The 19,001-nt window shown below is 35.7% G+C and overlaps 1 protein-coding gene and 1 pseudogene across 1 annotated transcript in view; both read left to right on the top strand.

Annotated features, from left to right (window-relative positions):
- The first annotated feature begins 9,173 nt into the window (after nt 1–9,173).
- Nucleotides 9,174–11,640, top strand: LOC107677863 (uncharacterized; annotated as a pseudogene).
- A 1,563-nt stretch (nt 11,641–13,203) lies between these two features.
- The window catches only part of LOC107677861 (unconventional myosin-Id-like), a 79,177-nt gene continuing 73,379 nt past the window's right edge, over nt 13,204–19,001 (top strand). The window contains exon 1 of the mRNA XM_016472924.1: nt 13,204–13,689. Within this exon, the coding sequence (XP_016328410.1) occupies nt 13,595–13,689 (95 nt within the window). The 5' untranslated portion in view covers nt 13,204–13,594. The remainder of the gene's footprint in view (nt 13,690–19,001) is intronic.

Raw genomic sequence — 19,001 nt, 5'->3', positions numbered from 1 at the left:
AAAAAAATTTTTTTTTTTTAATTTCAGCTAGTTTACAAAAAAGACTTACTTTTTTTTCAGAAAATTTCTAATTTTCATTTTGTTTATCTTGATGTACTAAAATAACTCAAACTAAAACTGAAATAATAAATGCAAACTATATAGACATATTTATATAAAAAAACTAAACTAATAAAAATGACAAAAACAACAAAATTACTAAAACTTTAAAAGTAAAATAATAACTGAAAATAGAAAAATAAAAACAAAATAGAAAATATTAATAATAGTAATATCTCAATGATACTTGTAACAGTGCCTCTTTATAAAAGTGGACACCTTTTGTCTACAGGCTGGGTTTGGTTATGGTTTGCCCATTTCTCGACTCTATGCCAAGTACTTCCAGGGTGATCTTCAGCTGTACTCTATGGAGGGCCATGGCACTGATGCAGTCATTCACCTGAAGGTACATTTTAACCCTACTTAAAAAGGGATAGTTCACCCAAAAATGAAAATAGAAATTTCTGTAAATTATTATTATTTTTTTTTCTTTCAGAAAATGTAAATTCTGTCATTTACATCATTCTATTATTTATGTTGTTCCAAACCTGCATGCCTTTCTTTCTTTTGTGGTACGTAAAAGAAAATATTTTGAAGAATGTTTCAAATCATTTTGTCCATGCAGTGGAAATCAGTGGGGTCTAGTGTTGTTTTATCCCATTGGCAGATTTGGAACTATAGACCTTAGTCAGGTTGTGTGCCATATTGAATTTTACAAAGATGAAAACAAGACCGAGAGGGATAAACGTGCAATCTTTACAATGGCATGCGCTGTATAAAGGTCCACAATTATGTAATTTTCACAACTCACAACTTTCAAAAGTGTTTTGTGGGGTTCTTGTCTATTGAAAGTTATTTTCAGAAATATGATTCATCAGCTGAACAATTGGATGTTGTTAAACAACAGTACAATCCACTTAATTCTGCCCACTACAGCCTTGTTTCCATTCTTGTCAGAAATTAAACATGGCACCACCCTAAGGTTTATTCCTTGAAAATCTTCGCTACACATTTTTTTTTTTTTATGTTTTAAAAACGCTGGAAACTTGTTGTAAATGAAAGAATACTTTGCGTTGTGTTCTAACAGATGACATCATGTGTTTTTCCCCTCAGGCTTTATCCACGGACTCAGTCGAGAGACTCCCAGTGTTTAATAAGACAGCTCGACGGAACTATGAAGTCACGCAGGGGGCAGATGACTGGTGTGTCCCCAGTCGAGAACCTCTGGATCTGGCCGTGTTCAGACTGGCCAAGTGAAAAGGAGCAGCCTCCAGGAAGGATATAGGACAGTTCTATGACATAGTGAACGGGGTTGGCCATAGTGTCTACATGGCTGAGTCCCAGCTCACCACTCACTGTGATGCCTCAGCAATACCTTAGGTATCGCATGTGGTTGGTTTTCCTCTGAACCATGACTGTTTCATTCGCCTTTTTTTCGGTTTGAGAAACTAGGCTCTGTCACAGTGTTACCTGCAAACCTTACTGACTCATATGAAGTGGTACAAAGTGCCAAGTTAATCTGCACTGAATTGCTCTTCCTTTATTGGAAGACTGTTAAGTGGAAGTTCCAGTGTGGCGAAGTGAGCCATACGGACAATTTACAGAGGTCCTGCTCACTGCATTAGAGGAAAGGGCCATTTAGACTAGTGGAACCAGCACAGAACAACAGGCTTGTGCCAAGACATTTAAGAACACATGAATTCAGAGATCAAGGGCCAGGATCGAGTGATAAAACCAATATGCATCCCATGATGGACTATTTATGTTAAAGTCTACTAGAAGAGCACGTTGCACTGCATTAGTAATGCTGAAATCAAGGAACACAACATAACTTTGATTGCTGCTGTAGGAGTATTCCTATTCAGAATGGCCAGAAGAGAAAGAGATCATTGGAGGCCATAATTGTGACTGTATGAGTGTGTGGCCAAATATGTCAATTTGATCTCTGGCCTTTTCCTTATACTACAGTTTAAGGCACTAGAAGGGGATCATAGATGTAAATGTGTTCAGAAGCAGTTAGAATGTACCAGTCATCTCATTGATTTAAACTTGAAATACTTACAATTTATATGCACCTAGCATTTCAAACACAGTGTTTTGTGCATGTTTATTCTTAAACATGCGGAAGCATTTTGGATACCTCATTGACTGACGTTAGTTTGCGAACTCAACAACCTTTGCTCAGCTGTTGGCTTTTTCAGTTTTGTGGGCCTGTGGCCACTAGTTCTCTGCGAATATTATACAGCATGAAATCAGAGCTTCTAATTTTAAGCCATCTCCTTTGAGAGCATGCCTATACTGTATTAAACCAACCATCTGCTTTGAACTTGAACTGTACAACCTTACATGTAAGGACCATATTTTGTGTATTTATATTTTTGTTTTTGTCGTGTTATGCTTGAAAATCCAAACTTTATTTTTGTAAGTTTTTCATGTTAAGCAAATTGGTATAGAATGGAAATAAACAAAATTTTTGGGAAATTTTACACTGCAGTGTAGTCATTTATGAGTTAAAGGAACAGTTGAGTGAGTGAGTGAAGTGTGGCCAAGTATGGTGACACATACTCGGAATTTGTGCTCTGCATTTAACCAATCCAAGTGCCACAAGGAAGCTTGATTTCAAATTTGATTTCAAGTAAGTAAGTAAGTAAATTTTATTTATATAGCACATTTCAACATAGCAAAGCTATCCAAAGTGCTTAACAATGTAAAATTAAGTTAAAAGAGAAAAGGAAACAGAAAAGAAGCAAAAAAGACAGACAATAACACAACAATGAAAAGGCTGACTGAAAAGGCTCTGTCACCCTTAGTTTTCAAACGGGAACGAAGGACAGATAAAAGAGCCCTGTCAGTAGATCTTAAAAGTCTGGTAGATGACAAAGGGATAATAAGATCTTTAAGATAAGATGGAGCTTGATTGCTAAGAGCTTTAAAAACAAACAACAGAATCTTAAACTGAACTCTAAAATGGACCGGAAGCCAGTGAAGCGAAGCTAAAATTGGAGTGACATGGTCATATTTCTTTGCCCCAGTCAGCAGCCTTGCAGCTGCATTTTGTACCAACTGGAGGCGTGAAAGCGATGAATGGTCATATTCCTTTGCCCCAGTCAGCAGCCTTGCAGCTGCATTTTGTACCAACTGGAGGCGTGAAAGCAATGACTGAGGAAGACCTGAGTACAGTGAATTACAGTAATCTAAACTTGAGGTAAAAAAAAAAGCATGAATAACCTTCTCCAAATCTTGAAAAGACAAAAACGATTTAAGTTTGGAGATGACCCGTAATTGATAAAAACTGTTCCTAACGACAGAATTAATTTGTTTGGACAGACGTAATTCTGAGTATATGATAATGTCCAGGTTTCTAACATGCGAGGAAATGGAGGGGAAATGATTGCCCAGCTCCTCAATAATATCCATTCTGATATTTTGGGGACCAAAAACAATAATTTCTGTTTTGTTTTCATTGAGTTGGAGAAAGTTATTTGATAACCATTTTTTAATATCTGAGATACATTCCAGCAATGGTTGAATGGAATCACCAGCTTTTAGCGGGAGGTACAACTGCATATCATCAGCATATAAATGAAATGAAACATTGTGCTTCCTGATATAAAGAGACATGTTGAAAATGACAAAATGAAAATGGACTAGCAGGTGAGTTCAAAGACACATCTGAGAGCTGTGAAGTAAAAGATAAGCGAATGGCACTCACTTTGTCAACAAAAAATTTCTCACAGAGCCCTGCTGATGGCTCCCTAGAAAACTGGGAATTCTGATTAATTACTGAATTTATTGTGGAGAATAAAACCCTAGGTCTATGACAGTGTGCGGTAATCAGTTCTGAAAAATATTTTGATCTAGCTGACTTAGCAGCGCTCTGAAACTTAACCAGACACTCTTTAAAAATCTCAAGAGACACAGTCAGACGGTCATGCTTCCATCTCCTCTCTACTTTACAGCACGCCTGTCTACCAGTAGTGAACAAACAGTAGTGAACACACACACATATATTGCTGCAGTGCCCGGGGAGCAGTTGGGGGTTTGGTGCCTTGCTCAAGGGTCTCACCTCAGTCATGGTATTGAGGGTGGAAGAGAGTGCTGGTTATTCACTCTCCCCACCGACAATTCCTGCCAGACCTGAGACTCAAACCCACGACTTTAGATGACAAGTCCAACTCTAACCATTAGGCCACGACTGCCCCTAGTTCAACTAAAAAGGAAAATCTGCTGAAAATGTTCTCCCTTTCAGGCAATCCAAGATGTAGATGAGTTTCTTCTTCAGCGCAGATTTGGAGAAATTACATCACTTAATTGCCATTGGATCCTCTGCAGTGAATGGGTGCCATCAGAACGAGAGTTCAGAACAGCTAAAAACATCACAATAATCCACAAGTAGATGACTCCAGTCCATCAATTAACGTCTTGTGAAGCAAAAAGCTACGCATTTGTAAGAAACAAATCCATCAAGACATTTTTAACTTCAAACTGTTTGCTTCTGGCCTCTATCCATAACATTGCTTTCTCCAGATCATCTGATTCAGGAGAAATATACACTTCAAAAACAACTTTTTCACTGGAAGCGTTATGGATCATGGATTAAGGACTGGTATTTTGGCAAAAAGCATCGGTTTAAAGTTAAACCGCCTTAATAATGTGTTTGTTCCTTACAAACACGCAACTTTTTGCTTCTCAATATGTTAACTGATGGACTGGAGTCATGTGGATTACTTGTGGATCATTGTGATCCACAAGTAATGCACACATTCACTGCAAATGATCCACTGGAGAGCAAGTAATCTAATACTACATTTCTCAAAATCTGTTCCGATGAAGAAACATGATCTGCATGTTCGATGGCCTGAGAATGCTAAATTTTCAAGCATGTTTTCTACTGATGTTTTTTTATAGCAAGGCTGGATTGTAGAGAGGACAAAGATGATTGACAGGTGTGGATCGAGATACTACACATTGGTCCTTTGCCCAGTAAGGCAAAGGTTACATTTCATAGTACACAACAAACCACTTAAGGTCAGAGGTTACATGGAAAGTGAGGTCACTGGGCAACAATGAGAGGCATGAATGGAACAACAAGTCTGGAAGAAACAATGAACTTGGCACATTTGGCATACAGTAAACGAAGGTCAGATGTGCAGTGATAGAACAAAATTGCTTCCTGCTGAATTTTAAAATAATATCAGGATCATTTTGTGCCCATAGAGACTACTGTGTTCTTGATGGATTAACCTTCTCAAGAACTGCTTGATAAACAAGTATTAGTAGCCTACCTCTTTCAATATATCACATACCATAAATCCCATGATAGGTGGCACTTCACGTAAGGTTAGATGGATAGCTTGTTTACGTCCTGGAGTCTCTGAAATGTTTCAGGCCTAGATAAACATTAAATCAATGTGAAAAACGTTCCTTTATCTAATTACTTTTCATTTTTGAGCAATCATGGATAGCTCCTGCCCATAATTCAAATGTTTGATTGGTATTTTTTGTCATATATCGCACATCTCCACACAGTAATAATTTACACACTAATCATTTACAGAAAAGGGGATAAAACAGCTTTACTGGGACAGTAACCTCATACTAATATTTTAGGTAGGCTACTAATATGTACACACACACACACTTTGGTAAATCATAATTAGGACATAAAAAGTAAAAAAAAAAAAAATCTGCTTTTTTCTAGTCATAATTATGACTTTTTATCTCAATTTCTTTTGTTAATTATGTTTTTAGCTCATGACCTTTAACTTTGTCATAATTTTGACTTTTTATCTTAGAATTTTGACTTTAGTCATAATTAAGACTTTTTATCTCATACTTTCATACTTTTTTATCTCATAAAAACTTTTTGACATTTTATTTTATTTTTACTTTTGATGTGAGAATTTTGACTTTTTGTCTCATACCTTCAAATTTTATGTCATAATTATGATTGTCTAATAGTTTTGACTTTGTCTGAATTTTGTCCACACCCCAAGGCTACAATGATAATGCCACAGATAAAAAAACTTTTTGACATTTTATTTTATTTTTACTTTTGATGTGAGAATTTTGACTTTTTGTCTCATACCTTCAAATTTTATGTCATAATTATGATTGTCTAATAGTTTTGACTTTTGTCCACACCAAGGCTACAATGATAATGCCACAGATAAATTACACTGTTAGAATCAATTTCAGAGCAATTTTTTTTTCTAGCTGATGAACAATAAAAACAACAATCAGAATCCACCAGACTTTAAATAACTTGATATTATGTACTAAAACTATAATATAATAAACAGAATCATCTGTTGGTGGGGATGCTAATATAGTTATCGTTCTTGGTGTGAACAGGCCTTTACTCACACACATATCATTCTGAGCCTATAACTTTCTTTCTTCTGTAAAACACAGAAGATATTTTCAAAAATGTCTCAGTGTTTTGTAAGAAAAGTCTGATGTTGTTTTGGTCCCCATTGACTTTCATTAGAAGGACAAAAACATTTGAGACATTACTCAAATTATCTACTTTTAAGAGAAAGTAGTACTGGTTTGGAGTAACATGAGGGTGAGTAAATACTCATTTTATTAACTTTTCTGATTGGGTGCATTTTACCAATATTTCCTTGTAATATTTGTGCCCACAGCTTTAATTGCCTATATATATATATACCCACACCCACACAGGTGCAGAAGACTGAATGAGTATCTAAGCATTAAAAGAAACACACAGACACACACACACACACACAAATCTCAAAAAGGCTTCCCTCCATAGAGTGTCCTATTACGCAGCTGTTAATGACTGAACCCTCATGCGCTACAATCTACAGAGACGTGCAAGAACAGCAATGAGCAACCATATGCAATTCCAGGAACCTTGATAGGAAAAGAACAGCCCTCAAAGCAGGCCATAAATGATGGAGTACACATTTTCGTCTGTGGGTGAGTGGAGATGGAGGGGTCATTGGGTGTATGCAAACATATATCACAGTCCACAACAGCTGTAATTGTTTTTTCCAGGCGGCTGTTCTCATACTGGCATGCCTGTCATTCCCCAGGGCTGTTTACTGATGTCTCCTGCTTATGTAAAAAGGCTGAGGCCTGTGCTTCACATCAAAACATGAACATAGTTTTCCTGGACTATTGTACTGACTGGACTGGTCTTATCTAATCACACAATCGATTGCTCATTGCTCTGTTGACAGTGAGAGTTGAGGTTACTGACAAATGCTTTAATACATTACCAAACAATGTGTGGCATGGTTTTTACAGTTAAGGAATAAGAACGAACGCACAATGTTCTGGTGACTCTATTCCATTAATATGCCCAGATGAGATAAGAGTGGATTCAGTTTATTTAAAAGAACTCTACACACTCACAATAAAAAGTACAAAACTGTCACTAGGGTGGTATCCTTTCTAAAAGTATTATTATGTAAACTTTAAGCACAAATATGTAATTTTAAGTTACTAATATCTACCTTTAAGGTGCTATTATGTACCATTTAGGGGTAAAAAAAAAAAGATACAAAGATGTACCTTTTAGCTTTTGTACCTTAGAGAACCGCTTTAGTGACATCTTTATATCTATTTTTCTGAGTGTTTCACTTAATGAGCCACCAATGAAACTCATTACTCCCATTTTACTCATTGAATCTGTTATACAACAATACAACAATAAAATGGGACAAATGAAATATACAATATAAAATAGGATAAAATACATTCTCAGCAAGACAATAATGAGGACTAGACTAATAAATATGATTCATCATTGGTTTGTGATCATTCAACAGTTAGATAAATTCACCATTATATTTTTAAATAAAGTGGATAGCTATGGTACGAGGTTATCTCTGCCATGTTTGTAATTTACAATTTCCTGTCCAGTAAAATTGTAAAACCCCAATGTTTTGAAATAGGTTAGAGGTCACCACCTAGTGGTGACTTTTGGTGTTGCAAATACTTATTATTATTTCAAGATATTACTGCATCCTTCCCCCAGACACTGGCAGTCATTTGCACTAGTCAAAGCAATCGCATCTTTCACTTACTGTGCATATTTTCCATGAAATTATTTCCTACTCACTATCATTTATGCTTTATCATTACTCTTTAAATCTTCCTCAATGGGCGTATTTCTCCCAGCTGGTAATTTTGAAAAGTAATTTTCGTTGCTTTTTAATTGTGAAAGTAATCTCATAGGAATCTAATATGCATTTGTGCTAACACATTAGACAGCAAAGCAGGACATATTTAAAGTGTTATTTAAGATAATATGTTAAACAAAATGCACAATGCATGTGTTTGCACAAAAAGGAGTACTTTTTAGTCTTTGTCACTATTCTGCTGATAATGCAAGAATAGGTTTTTTTGCTCTAACCATTGACTTAACATGTGGTTTCTGAATGATACTTGCAATGGCATAATTCTAACTGTCAAATAACTTGTTAAATTGCAATGTGAGTGTAAGTAATGGCTGACTTGGTAATTCATGAATAAAACATGGTCAATCATAAAAAGCTAATTAACTTTTCCAAAAGTTCAAACAAAGAAAACACAGGTTAGTGTAAAATACTTACCTAGCCTTGACCTTGATCCCTTTTAAATATTTTAATACATTTTTGTTGTTGTCGTTTTACATTGACATTCTACAAGTTTGACTCATGCAACTTATTTCAATATTTTGCCTACACATATGCAAATACATTTTTGCACAAATGTTTTTGCTGACCTCATGAGCTCAAAAACTGCCTGTGGCCATTTTTCATGTGCATGTTAGCACCTTATTTGTGAAGAGCCTCATGTAAGAGAATATTGGTGTGAAAGTCAAACCAGCAACTTCCTTTTGCATGGCAGTAGTGTCCACCCATTATATGGTGCAGTATATAAACTTTATTCTATATAGTTGACTTGCATAACGCAAAGAGGTCTGCTCTTTGTGAAAAGGTAAGCTTCAAATGTTTATAATTTCTAAAAAACAACAACAAAAAACAACACATAAAATCAAATCACTTACATTAACCTATCTGAAAATCTCATTATTTTTTAAATTATTTTTTTAATGTGTTTTTTAATGTATATAGATAAACAATACAAAGTCTAATGCAGTTTTTTACTCTCACTTTTAGATGCTTTCCTTATGTGTTCAAGTGTTTGCCATGCTGGTTATCTGTGCAGCCAACACTGCGAACAGAGATATTTCAGTAAACATTGATTTGGTTTATATAATAATTTTATAAACAAATAAGACCAACATTTGACAATATTCTTACATTATAATTGCTGTTGTACAGTAACTGCGTAATGTAGCAGATAACGTTATTTCATGATATTTTATTGCAGTATACATTCAGAGCTTGGAATATGGTTGACCAGCCTTTGCAGGAGCAACTTGCTGTTGTGTATAAGGTAGTGGTGAATTTAAAATGCTTTGGTGTCCTAAGCATTTCAGTTTCTAATGGGAGAGCGGTATGAGCATTTTTTTTCTCTGTATTTATTTAGGAGATGGAAAGCTTGAAACATGAACAAGCAGTAATGAAACAAAAGCAAGAAGCCTTGAGCCAGGTAAAATTAAAGCCGATAATTCAAGATTTTTTGTTGGTTGAAAAAGAAAGAATGAAAGAAGGAAAAAGAAAAAGAAAGAAAAAGAGAAAGAGAAAGAAATGTAATAATTGTAATCTGCTAAATTGTATTGGACATTAAAAAAAAGTTTCAAGCAAAAGTTGTAAAAAATTAAATATATCATGAATAATATATGCAGATTAATTGTTCCATCATATGAATTTCAATGTCAAAATATGGCCCAATCTATCTAAATTTATCCTACTGTGAGACAAACGATTTTCTTCAGAAACTAATATGATTGTTTTGTTGTAGGCATTACCATACTGTTCACAAAAGCCTATTGATACAGATGTGGAGATGAATTTGACATCACTACAAACAGGTAAGTTAAAAAGAAAGAAAGAAAGAAAGAAAGAAAGAAAGAAAGAATTACCATACTGTTCACAAAAGCCTATTGATACAGATGTGGAGATGAATTTGACATCACTACAAACAGGTAAGTTAAAAAGAAAGAAAGAAAGAAAGAAAGAAAGAAAGAAAATCCCTCTATGCTTTGTTTGTTTACATATTTATTTATTAATAATAAGAAAAAAATATTATTAATATTATTATTATTATTATTATTATTATTATTACATTTTATAATTAAGTTTAAAATTATTCAAATGAATTACTATTAATGGATAAATAGAAAAATTAATGGATGCCATTAAGTAATTAGAAAAAAATATTCAATAGGTGAAGGATTGAAAATGTAAGTATTTTAATGAATTATTTTGAAGAGTTTGGACACACTTACTTCATTAATACTATCCAGTCCATACCATCCAGTTTTTTTTTTCTTCAAAAAAGGACAATTTATGTCTGTCTTTAATAGGCAGCAACCATTTGCTGTATACCCTCACCTAGGATGGAGATGGAGATGAAGGCTCTGGTGAGGATGACAGTCACGAGGCCTCTGACCCCTGCAATCACTATACAGCGTTGGACCAAGCCTGGAGAGCCACAAACTACACCACCAAGAATGTTGCTTGTGACCGTCGTGTCCAGTGGAAGGGCTGGTACCATCTCTTCTATCGTGGGAAACCCATTCAGATGCCTGAGAGGTGTGTGAGGAAAGAAATGTGTGGCACGCATGCTCCACTGTGGCTCGTCAGCGGTCATCCCCGGAAACGGGACGGGGTTGTCACCCGCAAGGTGTGTGGAAACTGGAAAAACAACTGCTGCTTGTTCAATCTCCTCCCATTCAAGTGAAAGCATGTAGGGGAAACTACTACGTTTACAAGTTTGTCAAACCGGTAGCTTGTCATCTGGCATATTGTGCAGGTAAGATATGATGCACATGGATTTTCAGAGAAATGTTAGGTATTTATATATAAGCTATTGACTGTTGTACACCATCCTTTCAGATACTAACACAATTGTCTGTGGAAAGTGCAGAAAAACGGAGTCTTGCATCAGCAGAGACAAAATCACCTGGATGTGTAAGAAAAACAAAATGAGAAGTGAGTAATTTCTCTTTATCAGTATTTAAATTACTAAACACTGTGAAATTTAGTTCTTATTATTACAATTATCTTCCTTTTAAGGAAAATAATGCAGCATTTTATTTCCTTGTGATTTGTAGTGAAAGTAAACGTCCATTTTTTTGTCACCTACCCGGCCAGCATCTCAGGAAAAGTGAACAGGATTATGTACAGGAAAGTGTATGTGAATCAAGGCGGGGCTTTCAACACTCGTACTGGGATATTTAGAGCTCCAGTTTCTGGCGTCTATCAGTTCTTCTTCTCCACACAGACTGGGGGGAGTGGGACAACTGATCTATGGCTGGTTGTAAATAATTACTGGGTGGCTGTGTCTCATAGCAATGTTCAGGGCTCCAACTTGGTTGGGAATCTCTCTACATACATGACGACTCTGCGCAAGGGTGCTACGGTTTATGTGACCCATAACCGTGGCCGCTCTTGGGCCAGTAATGCATCCAACACCATCGTTTTTGATGGTTCATTGCTTATGTTGAGAAAAATCTAAGGCAATGTTAAAGTCATCTGAGACAAAATTCAGAACATTTATAGTTTAATTAGAGGTCAATTTAATAGTACCAACTAGTCGGATTGACTTATGTAATATATACAATGGTAAAACATGTTCTGCTAGATCTGTTTATTCATTGCTTTAACTATTTTTAAACATGTGTCTTGCTGAGAGATATATTTCAAATGCAAATACCCTTAAAGGGTTAGTTCACCCAAAAATGAAAATTAGCCCATAAATTATTCACCCTCAAGTCATCCTAGGTGTATATGACTTTCTTCTTTCAGACGAATCCAGTCGGAGTTATATTAAAAATGGTCTGTGATCTTTCAAGCTGTTTCATGCCACTCAGCGGGTGTTGCATTCCTTCAGTCCAAAAGCAGTTTTAAAACGTAATAATCACTTTAATGTAGCTTGCGCTCACTGTTGTAAACAGAAGCAGTTCCGGGCAGATGACATATGAGGTCGGCTTTGTGCAAAGTTTTATTTTACACTATGATTATTGTTATTGTAGTAGATAACTACTATAATAAACTAGTATGTAACTTTCAGGAATAGTATTGTCCCAGTCTCCTAGAGACACAGGTGGGGGCAGCAGAGTCATCCTATTGTATTTAATCTGGGAGGCTGTCACTTGGCCACTGATAGCTGCACAGAGCAACCTGAGCCATCTTCAGTCCTCATTAAACTTAAACACCTTGTGTCTTAAGGTCACTACAGACATGTTGACAGCACGTGCCAGGCCAAAATCATTTAAAAAAAGTAAATGTGTTTTATTAACGTTAATTTAAACCATTATTGTGCTTACATGTGAGCACCTGTAAATGTGGTTTTGGTTAGTTCTGTTGTCAGATTTGTTGTAATTAAGTAAAATGCTGAACAACCCTGAGACTCACTCAAATGGTATTTTATCCATTTCGTTATATGGCCAGAGGACAGACGGACATTCCAGTGATATTGAGAAACTCACTGATGATGACTAATAGTAGTATAAAAGGAATGCTAACTTTGCACAATTAAAATGTGACCATCCCATTAAAATTACTGATAATTATAATGTTAACTTTGGCAAATGATTTTAACATTTAGGCTACTCCTTTTTTAAACTAAGTATGTATTGTATGTTACAAAAACAATTCAATTTCACTTGTAAAGTTACGAGATAAGCTACTAGTACTTATTCCTAAAGTGGAATTCACTCCTTTCTAGTAGTCGCTATCCAAATAGTGACATGCTATTTCCTACTGGTAAGAAACGCACATTTTCGCTATTTAATTCTATGGCGATTTGAGTTTCAGCGCAATTTTCACTTCTGACTTGTTTGAATTTGATTGTTGCAATTTTTGGATTACGTAGGCCTAATAAAAATAAGTATGCTACTAGTAACAAAAAAAAAGTTGATAGGTTTAAGTAACAGATGTGAATACTGCTGGCCATAGCTGACTCGAAACTACCTTTGTAACTTTATCAATTGATGTTTAGAGGTAGTCTAAGCGCGAACGGTTTAGCTCGCGCCCCACAGGGGAGGGGCTTCGGCGAGACTGGCAGGATACCGAAGCCACAGTGTGTTTAGGCGAGACGAGTGAAGCTCGTGGAAAAAGGGATGAGAGGTGTGACGCTCGATGTAGCGGTCTATCACTTTTAAACACCGGGAGGCTCGAAAAGTTGTGTGAAGTTTTCAGGCGACCGAGGAGCGTGTAGCTTTAGGAATTTCAGCCTTTGGGAAGACGACAACAGTTTATAGTTAACAAACAATGCTTGTTTAAATATTCCTTTACTAATAACATGAAAAGAAGCCGAGGAGTAGTGCGCTAGGCAAATGTAAACAAATTCATGGAGATATGTTATAACGTTACCTCCGTTTTGGTATTGTCGAATTGATTTGTGTATTCGTGGGATAGTCAATAGTTAGCTTTACATTTTGGCATTTCTATATTACTAACGCGTTAATATGGCAGAGCACGAAAGTTTGGAGTTCGGAAAGGCGGACTTTGTTCTTCTGGACAATGTGTCTTTGGAAGAGTTTATGGCCAACCTCAAACTCAGGTAAGATAATTCACTTATACTGGGATCCCAGTTGCCACTTGCTTTTGTACGGGACAGGTATCATAGTGGTACCTGTATTCTGTATTTTTGCTTTGGATTTTGAAGTCGAATCTCAATTATTAAAAAAAAAAAATCAACTCTATTCTTCGCTTCTGTCTAAACCACACACACATTCACCCACACCCACAGTCATATCGATATGTGATGCAGGTTAGTGTTAGGCCTACACAGTTACATTGTGATTATATTTCTGAACTGTACTCATACTGTGAGCTAGTAACTACAAATCTGAATCATCCTCATTGCATAATGCATTAGCTAGGATCTACTGTGGTCAGATGAAGGTGTAATTCAAAACATCTCGCAAAACATCTTGAAGAGTGAATCATATAGTTATTGACTCATATGTTAGAGAGTACATAATACATCTGGAGTAAACTAGCCTTAAGTTTTTCAGGTCAAGGGAACAATGAATTACACATTTAATGTCAACATTAAAGGAATTACTGGCATTGTTGTATTTGCTGTGTCTGTTGTAGCGTCATACAACTGGCTGCACCTGCTGAGCCAGAGTGCTGTATGACAGTCTCAGAGGTGTGTTGCGCATGGCAACACCCCCCTCTGATCGGCCTTATTGTTCAAACAAGTTTGCAGTGGATATCCTGCTATTGTGTTTTATGTTTTTGTTGATGTGGATCACATTTCCTCACCAGCACAGTGTCAATAAATGACTTGCTGGCTCTTATAAGGTGAAGGTGAATGTAGTTTGAGAATTCAGCACTTTTTGTTAATGGTTAAAATAACAATGCCATAAAATCACAAAATCGCTTCTCTGTAATGTCACTTAACTAGTGATAGTGACCTATATGTTGTTGTCTCACAAGGACACTAAATTACCTTATAGTTCTGGTGATATTACAGTTAGTGTTTTCCAGTTAATTGAAGGATATGTTTTTGGATCACATAATAAGCTATAAATAATAATAATTTCAAATGTGTAAATACCATTGAAATTGAAGTCAGTCGTATAGTTGAGCTCCTTTTTAAAACCATAAATTATTTAATAAATAAATATAATATGTAATAAATGATATTTGTAAATATATTATAGAAAATTATTTTAAACAATAATCCTATTTTTCAATATGAATATTTTTACTGTATTGTTACTGTAGCATAAGACTTAAAAACATGAAATAATCTTACTGACCTAAACCTTACTGTTCAAAGGTTTGGGTCAGTAAGATTATTTCATGTTTTTTAAGTCTTATGCTACAGTAACAATACAGTAAAAAGAGTCATATTGAAAAATATGATTACTGTTTAAAATAATTTTCTATAATATATTTAAAAATATAATTTATTCCTATAATTTATGTTGTACGACAGCAGTTTAATGCCACGTTAAAAAATTAATCTAAGATTATGAGATTAAAGTTGTAATATTTTGAGGAAAAAGTCAAAACTACAAGAATAAAGTCAAAATTACGAGAATAAAGTTGAAATATTTTGAGAATAAAGTTTAAATATTTTGAGAATAAAGTTTAAATATTTTGAGAATAAAGTCAAAATTACAAGAATAACGTCAAAATTACGAGAATTAAGTTGTAGCAATTACGAGATTGAAGTTATAATATTTTGAGAGTATAGCCTATATTGAGCATGCAAATGGTCTGTATTGGGAGCACTGGGAAAAATTCTGGTGGCCTGGCAACTGATTTGAATATATGTGGGATTATATACGTGGGATGTGTCATATACTCGCAGGGACAGTATGCTTGGAAATAATATTTCAAGTCTTCGAATGCATTCATTATTTGTAGTGCGCCAGCCACCTAATAATAACAATAAGCTTTGTGCTTTTGGTACTTTTAATATAAAACAAAGTCTCAGCTTTTAAATTCTGTCAGTTTTATAGCAAATACAAACAATATTCTTTGCAATAATGTGTTTTTCATGCTCTTTAATGTGGTGTGACAGATCGCTGTATTCGTCTCAGTTTAAGCGGCATCTTTTCGATTACGAGATATTCGATTGAAAAGTGAATTTTTCAAACACCATGTGGATGCAGATAAACAACTTGGCCATTAATTAGCAACAGGAGATGCTTACTGGTTCAAGTGACTCAAAAAGCACAAGGTGTCTGTTTTTTCCCACCTCTCAGCCATGGCCTGATTTTCTCCCTGGCTGGGAGATGGCGTGTGCAGTTTGTTATTTGCAGAGGGTGTGACCCGGCCAGCTTCCTGCTTCTTCAGTCTCCACATCTGTGTCTGGGGCTTTAGCTGGAAGAGCAGCAGCTATGTGATGCCAGATCACATCCTGTGCCCTCTGGAGTGATAAAGAAGAGTGCTGTTGAACTGGAAATCACTTTTAATGTGATGCCTTTTGAAGGCCGTTTGCTTTTAATTCAGGAAGAACATACAGTATGTGATGTCAAAGCAAAGCTCATTTGGATAATGTAGATACATTTTATCCAGTGAAATAAGCTGTATTTATAGTCAGCCAGGGTTTGCGCTGCCAAAGAAGCTCCTAAATATAACAAAATTGAAAAGCAGCCTTTCTATGAAAGACAGAATGTTTAACCAAGAGATTTAAAGCAAATTTTTCCAATCTGTTTAGTTGGGTTTTATGGTTTAAGCTCTTTACAGTGAGGTGTCAAAGTTAAACAAGTGTCAGGACTGCTGACACATACTGTACATTGTAACATGATTTGAACTCTGCCCATGACACAACGTCATTTTTTGAACAAGAGTTTGTGTGGGCACTCTGAAATAACAGCTTAATTTGATGTGCGCTGAGGGCTTGACTTTATATGGCAGTGTTGTTTGGTCTGCCCCTAGGATCTTGGGGAGGTTTTTGGCAATCCTCTGCACTTTTCCAAAAACAATTACAAGTGCTGCCTGAGACCATGTTCCAAATTCTTCCAGACACTGGCTCTGATACTGCAGATGAAATAGTTGATAATCAGTATGCCGTGGCAGAGCCTTCCAGCTTTCATGTGTTATTCAGACGAAAGTCAAGTCTAAAATTGTCTTCAGCAAACTAGTAATTTTCATAGTTTGAACTTGTGGTACTGTATACTTTATGTACTGCATTTAATAGATGAATCTTTACTTGATAGTCTTGACTTTTTCCCTTTACTTAGATGATGAGTTTAACCTTTGACTCTTTTGTAGTTGCACTGAGTGGCTAGAAGTGACGGGAAGAATGGGCTCAGGAAAATACTATTGGCAACTTATAAGGCCTCACTGCTCTTCCTATTGACATTTTCCTGTACTAAAGATGTAAACTTTGACCCTCACAGTTCTTTAAGGCACTAGCAGCTAGTGTAATGGGCTTGATTGATTGTTCCAAAGTCTTTGTGTTTTGGTCGTTCTAAAAGTGAGAAACGGAAAAAAGGACCAACTGATTGAATGTTTATTAATTATTGTATCTTGCAGTGGTTCTCAACTTATGTGTCATGCTTGTCACAGACAGCAGGGAAAAACAATTCTGAATACAAATAATAAAAAGCAGCTAACCATATAATCATGCATATTTCAAAAGGCAGAATATATTAGGCTTAGGCTATACCTTTGACAGAAAGGAGAACACACCCATGTTTTCAATAATACAGTATATAATACAAGTTATATTGTGAAATTATTAATTATTACAATTTAAAATAACTTTTCTTGTTTAATTTTGAAATGTAATTTATTCCTGTTTTCAGCAGTCATTACTCCAGTCTTCAGGGTCACACGATCCTTTAGAAATCATTCTAATTTGTTGATCAAGTTAAAATTCTTATTATTATCAATGTTGAAAACAGTTGTGCTGCTTAATTTTTTTGTGAAAACCACAATGGTTTTTTTCTCACTTGGTAAAATGACATTATTCGGGTATTTGTTTCTTCATGTGGTCCCACTTAAAACAATACACATCTTGGTAAACCAACATCTTAATAATTGTACATAGGTTATGGAGTTAATATTTAATTTAAGGACTTTATTGTTAACTTTTGTCAACTTTTTGTTACTAGATGTAAAATGTAAATCTGCATCTTGAAACAAAGTTGAGATGAGAACCACAGTTGTAATATATCTTGCTAGTCATCTGTTTTTCAGGTTTATTGTCACAGGGGTCTATTTCTTCCCATTTTCTAAGAAAAATTACACATCTAGTGCAGATGATTGCTTAAAAATTGACGTGCTGTGTTGTGTGGTCATAGAGTGGAATGAGGGAGACTTTCAAAGCAGAAGGCTGTAAATCTGTGCAGTTTCCTCACAGCTTTTTATCAGGGTCTTTGTTGAGCAAAATCAGCCGGATGATGGCCGTAAATAGGGGTCTAAGGTTAGGTTAAAGAGTGCTACAGGAAATCGTGAAAATTGAGCCCATATCCTTGTTTCTGTTTCATATTTACAGTATGGTGCCACTGGATAAATACAAACTGGAGACAAATATAAACTCAAGCAACCGAATGAATTCCAGCCTCTTTTGTGTCTTTGAATGAAATTAACCTTTTATAAGTCCTCATGGGGAAGATCACAAAGACACCATTTATAATAGTGGTGTTTGAATTTGATCTTCCTGTCGTAGTTTTATCTTGAGGATTTCAGTTCTGTGAAGCTGTTGGCTGAATAAACTTAAGCCTCTCCCATATCAACCGTATAAAAGCTCACTTGTTGCTTTAACAGCAGGGCCACGTGGAGTCCAGCTGCCACACATGGCAACCCGATTCCCATCCTGCACAGCGAACTGCGCAGGGATCAAAGTCCTCTCAGAGCTCAGGTGCACTGCGCAGGGCCAGAAACAAGGTCAAAGGTTTTATTTCCCTATCCTGTAAGGATAGATGGAGCAGCAGAGATATGATTTGGCCTGTAAGGAAGAATGATACATTTACAGATCTTTTTATGGTCAGTGCTTTATGTGTATATTTAGGTACTTTGACCAGCACTGCTTATTTTTAAAGGTCCTCAGTGTGAGAGATGAAGAGATGAAGAAAGAAAGCCACTGGAAAAATACTTTCCATATAAATTTTACAAGCCCAAAGGATTTGTTCTGTGATGCTATAATAGATCCTGAACAAATGCATGGTACATCTTGTCCTGCTTTGAGTTCCATGCTTACTTGCAGCTATGGATTCTTGTGTGGTCAGGTTTTTTTCTATCAATAAAAACACAGACAGTACTCCTAGTAGATTAGATTTTTACTTATTCGCTTACAAAAATTGTATTGATATGCAAGTACAGCTAGATATGGAAGTACAGCTTCTGTCTACTTGAATAGGGAAACATTTAAAGGGTTAGTTCACCCCAAAATGAAAATTCTGT

The sequence above is a fragment of the Sinocyclocheilus anshuiensis genome, unplaced genomic scaffold, assembly GCF_001515605.1.
Source record: "Sinocyclocheilus anshuiensis isolate Anshui unplaced genomic scaffold, SAMN03320099.WGS_v1.1 scaffold1302, whole genome shotgun sequence".
NCBI lineage: Eukaryota > Metazoa > Chordata > Actinopteri > Cypriniformes > Cyprinidae > Sinocyclocheilus > Sinocyclocheilus anshuiensis.
The sequence above is the reverse complement of the archived record's forward strand: the minus strand, read 5'-3'. Positions and strand labels throughout refer to the sequence as shown.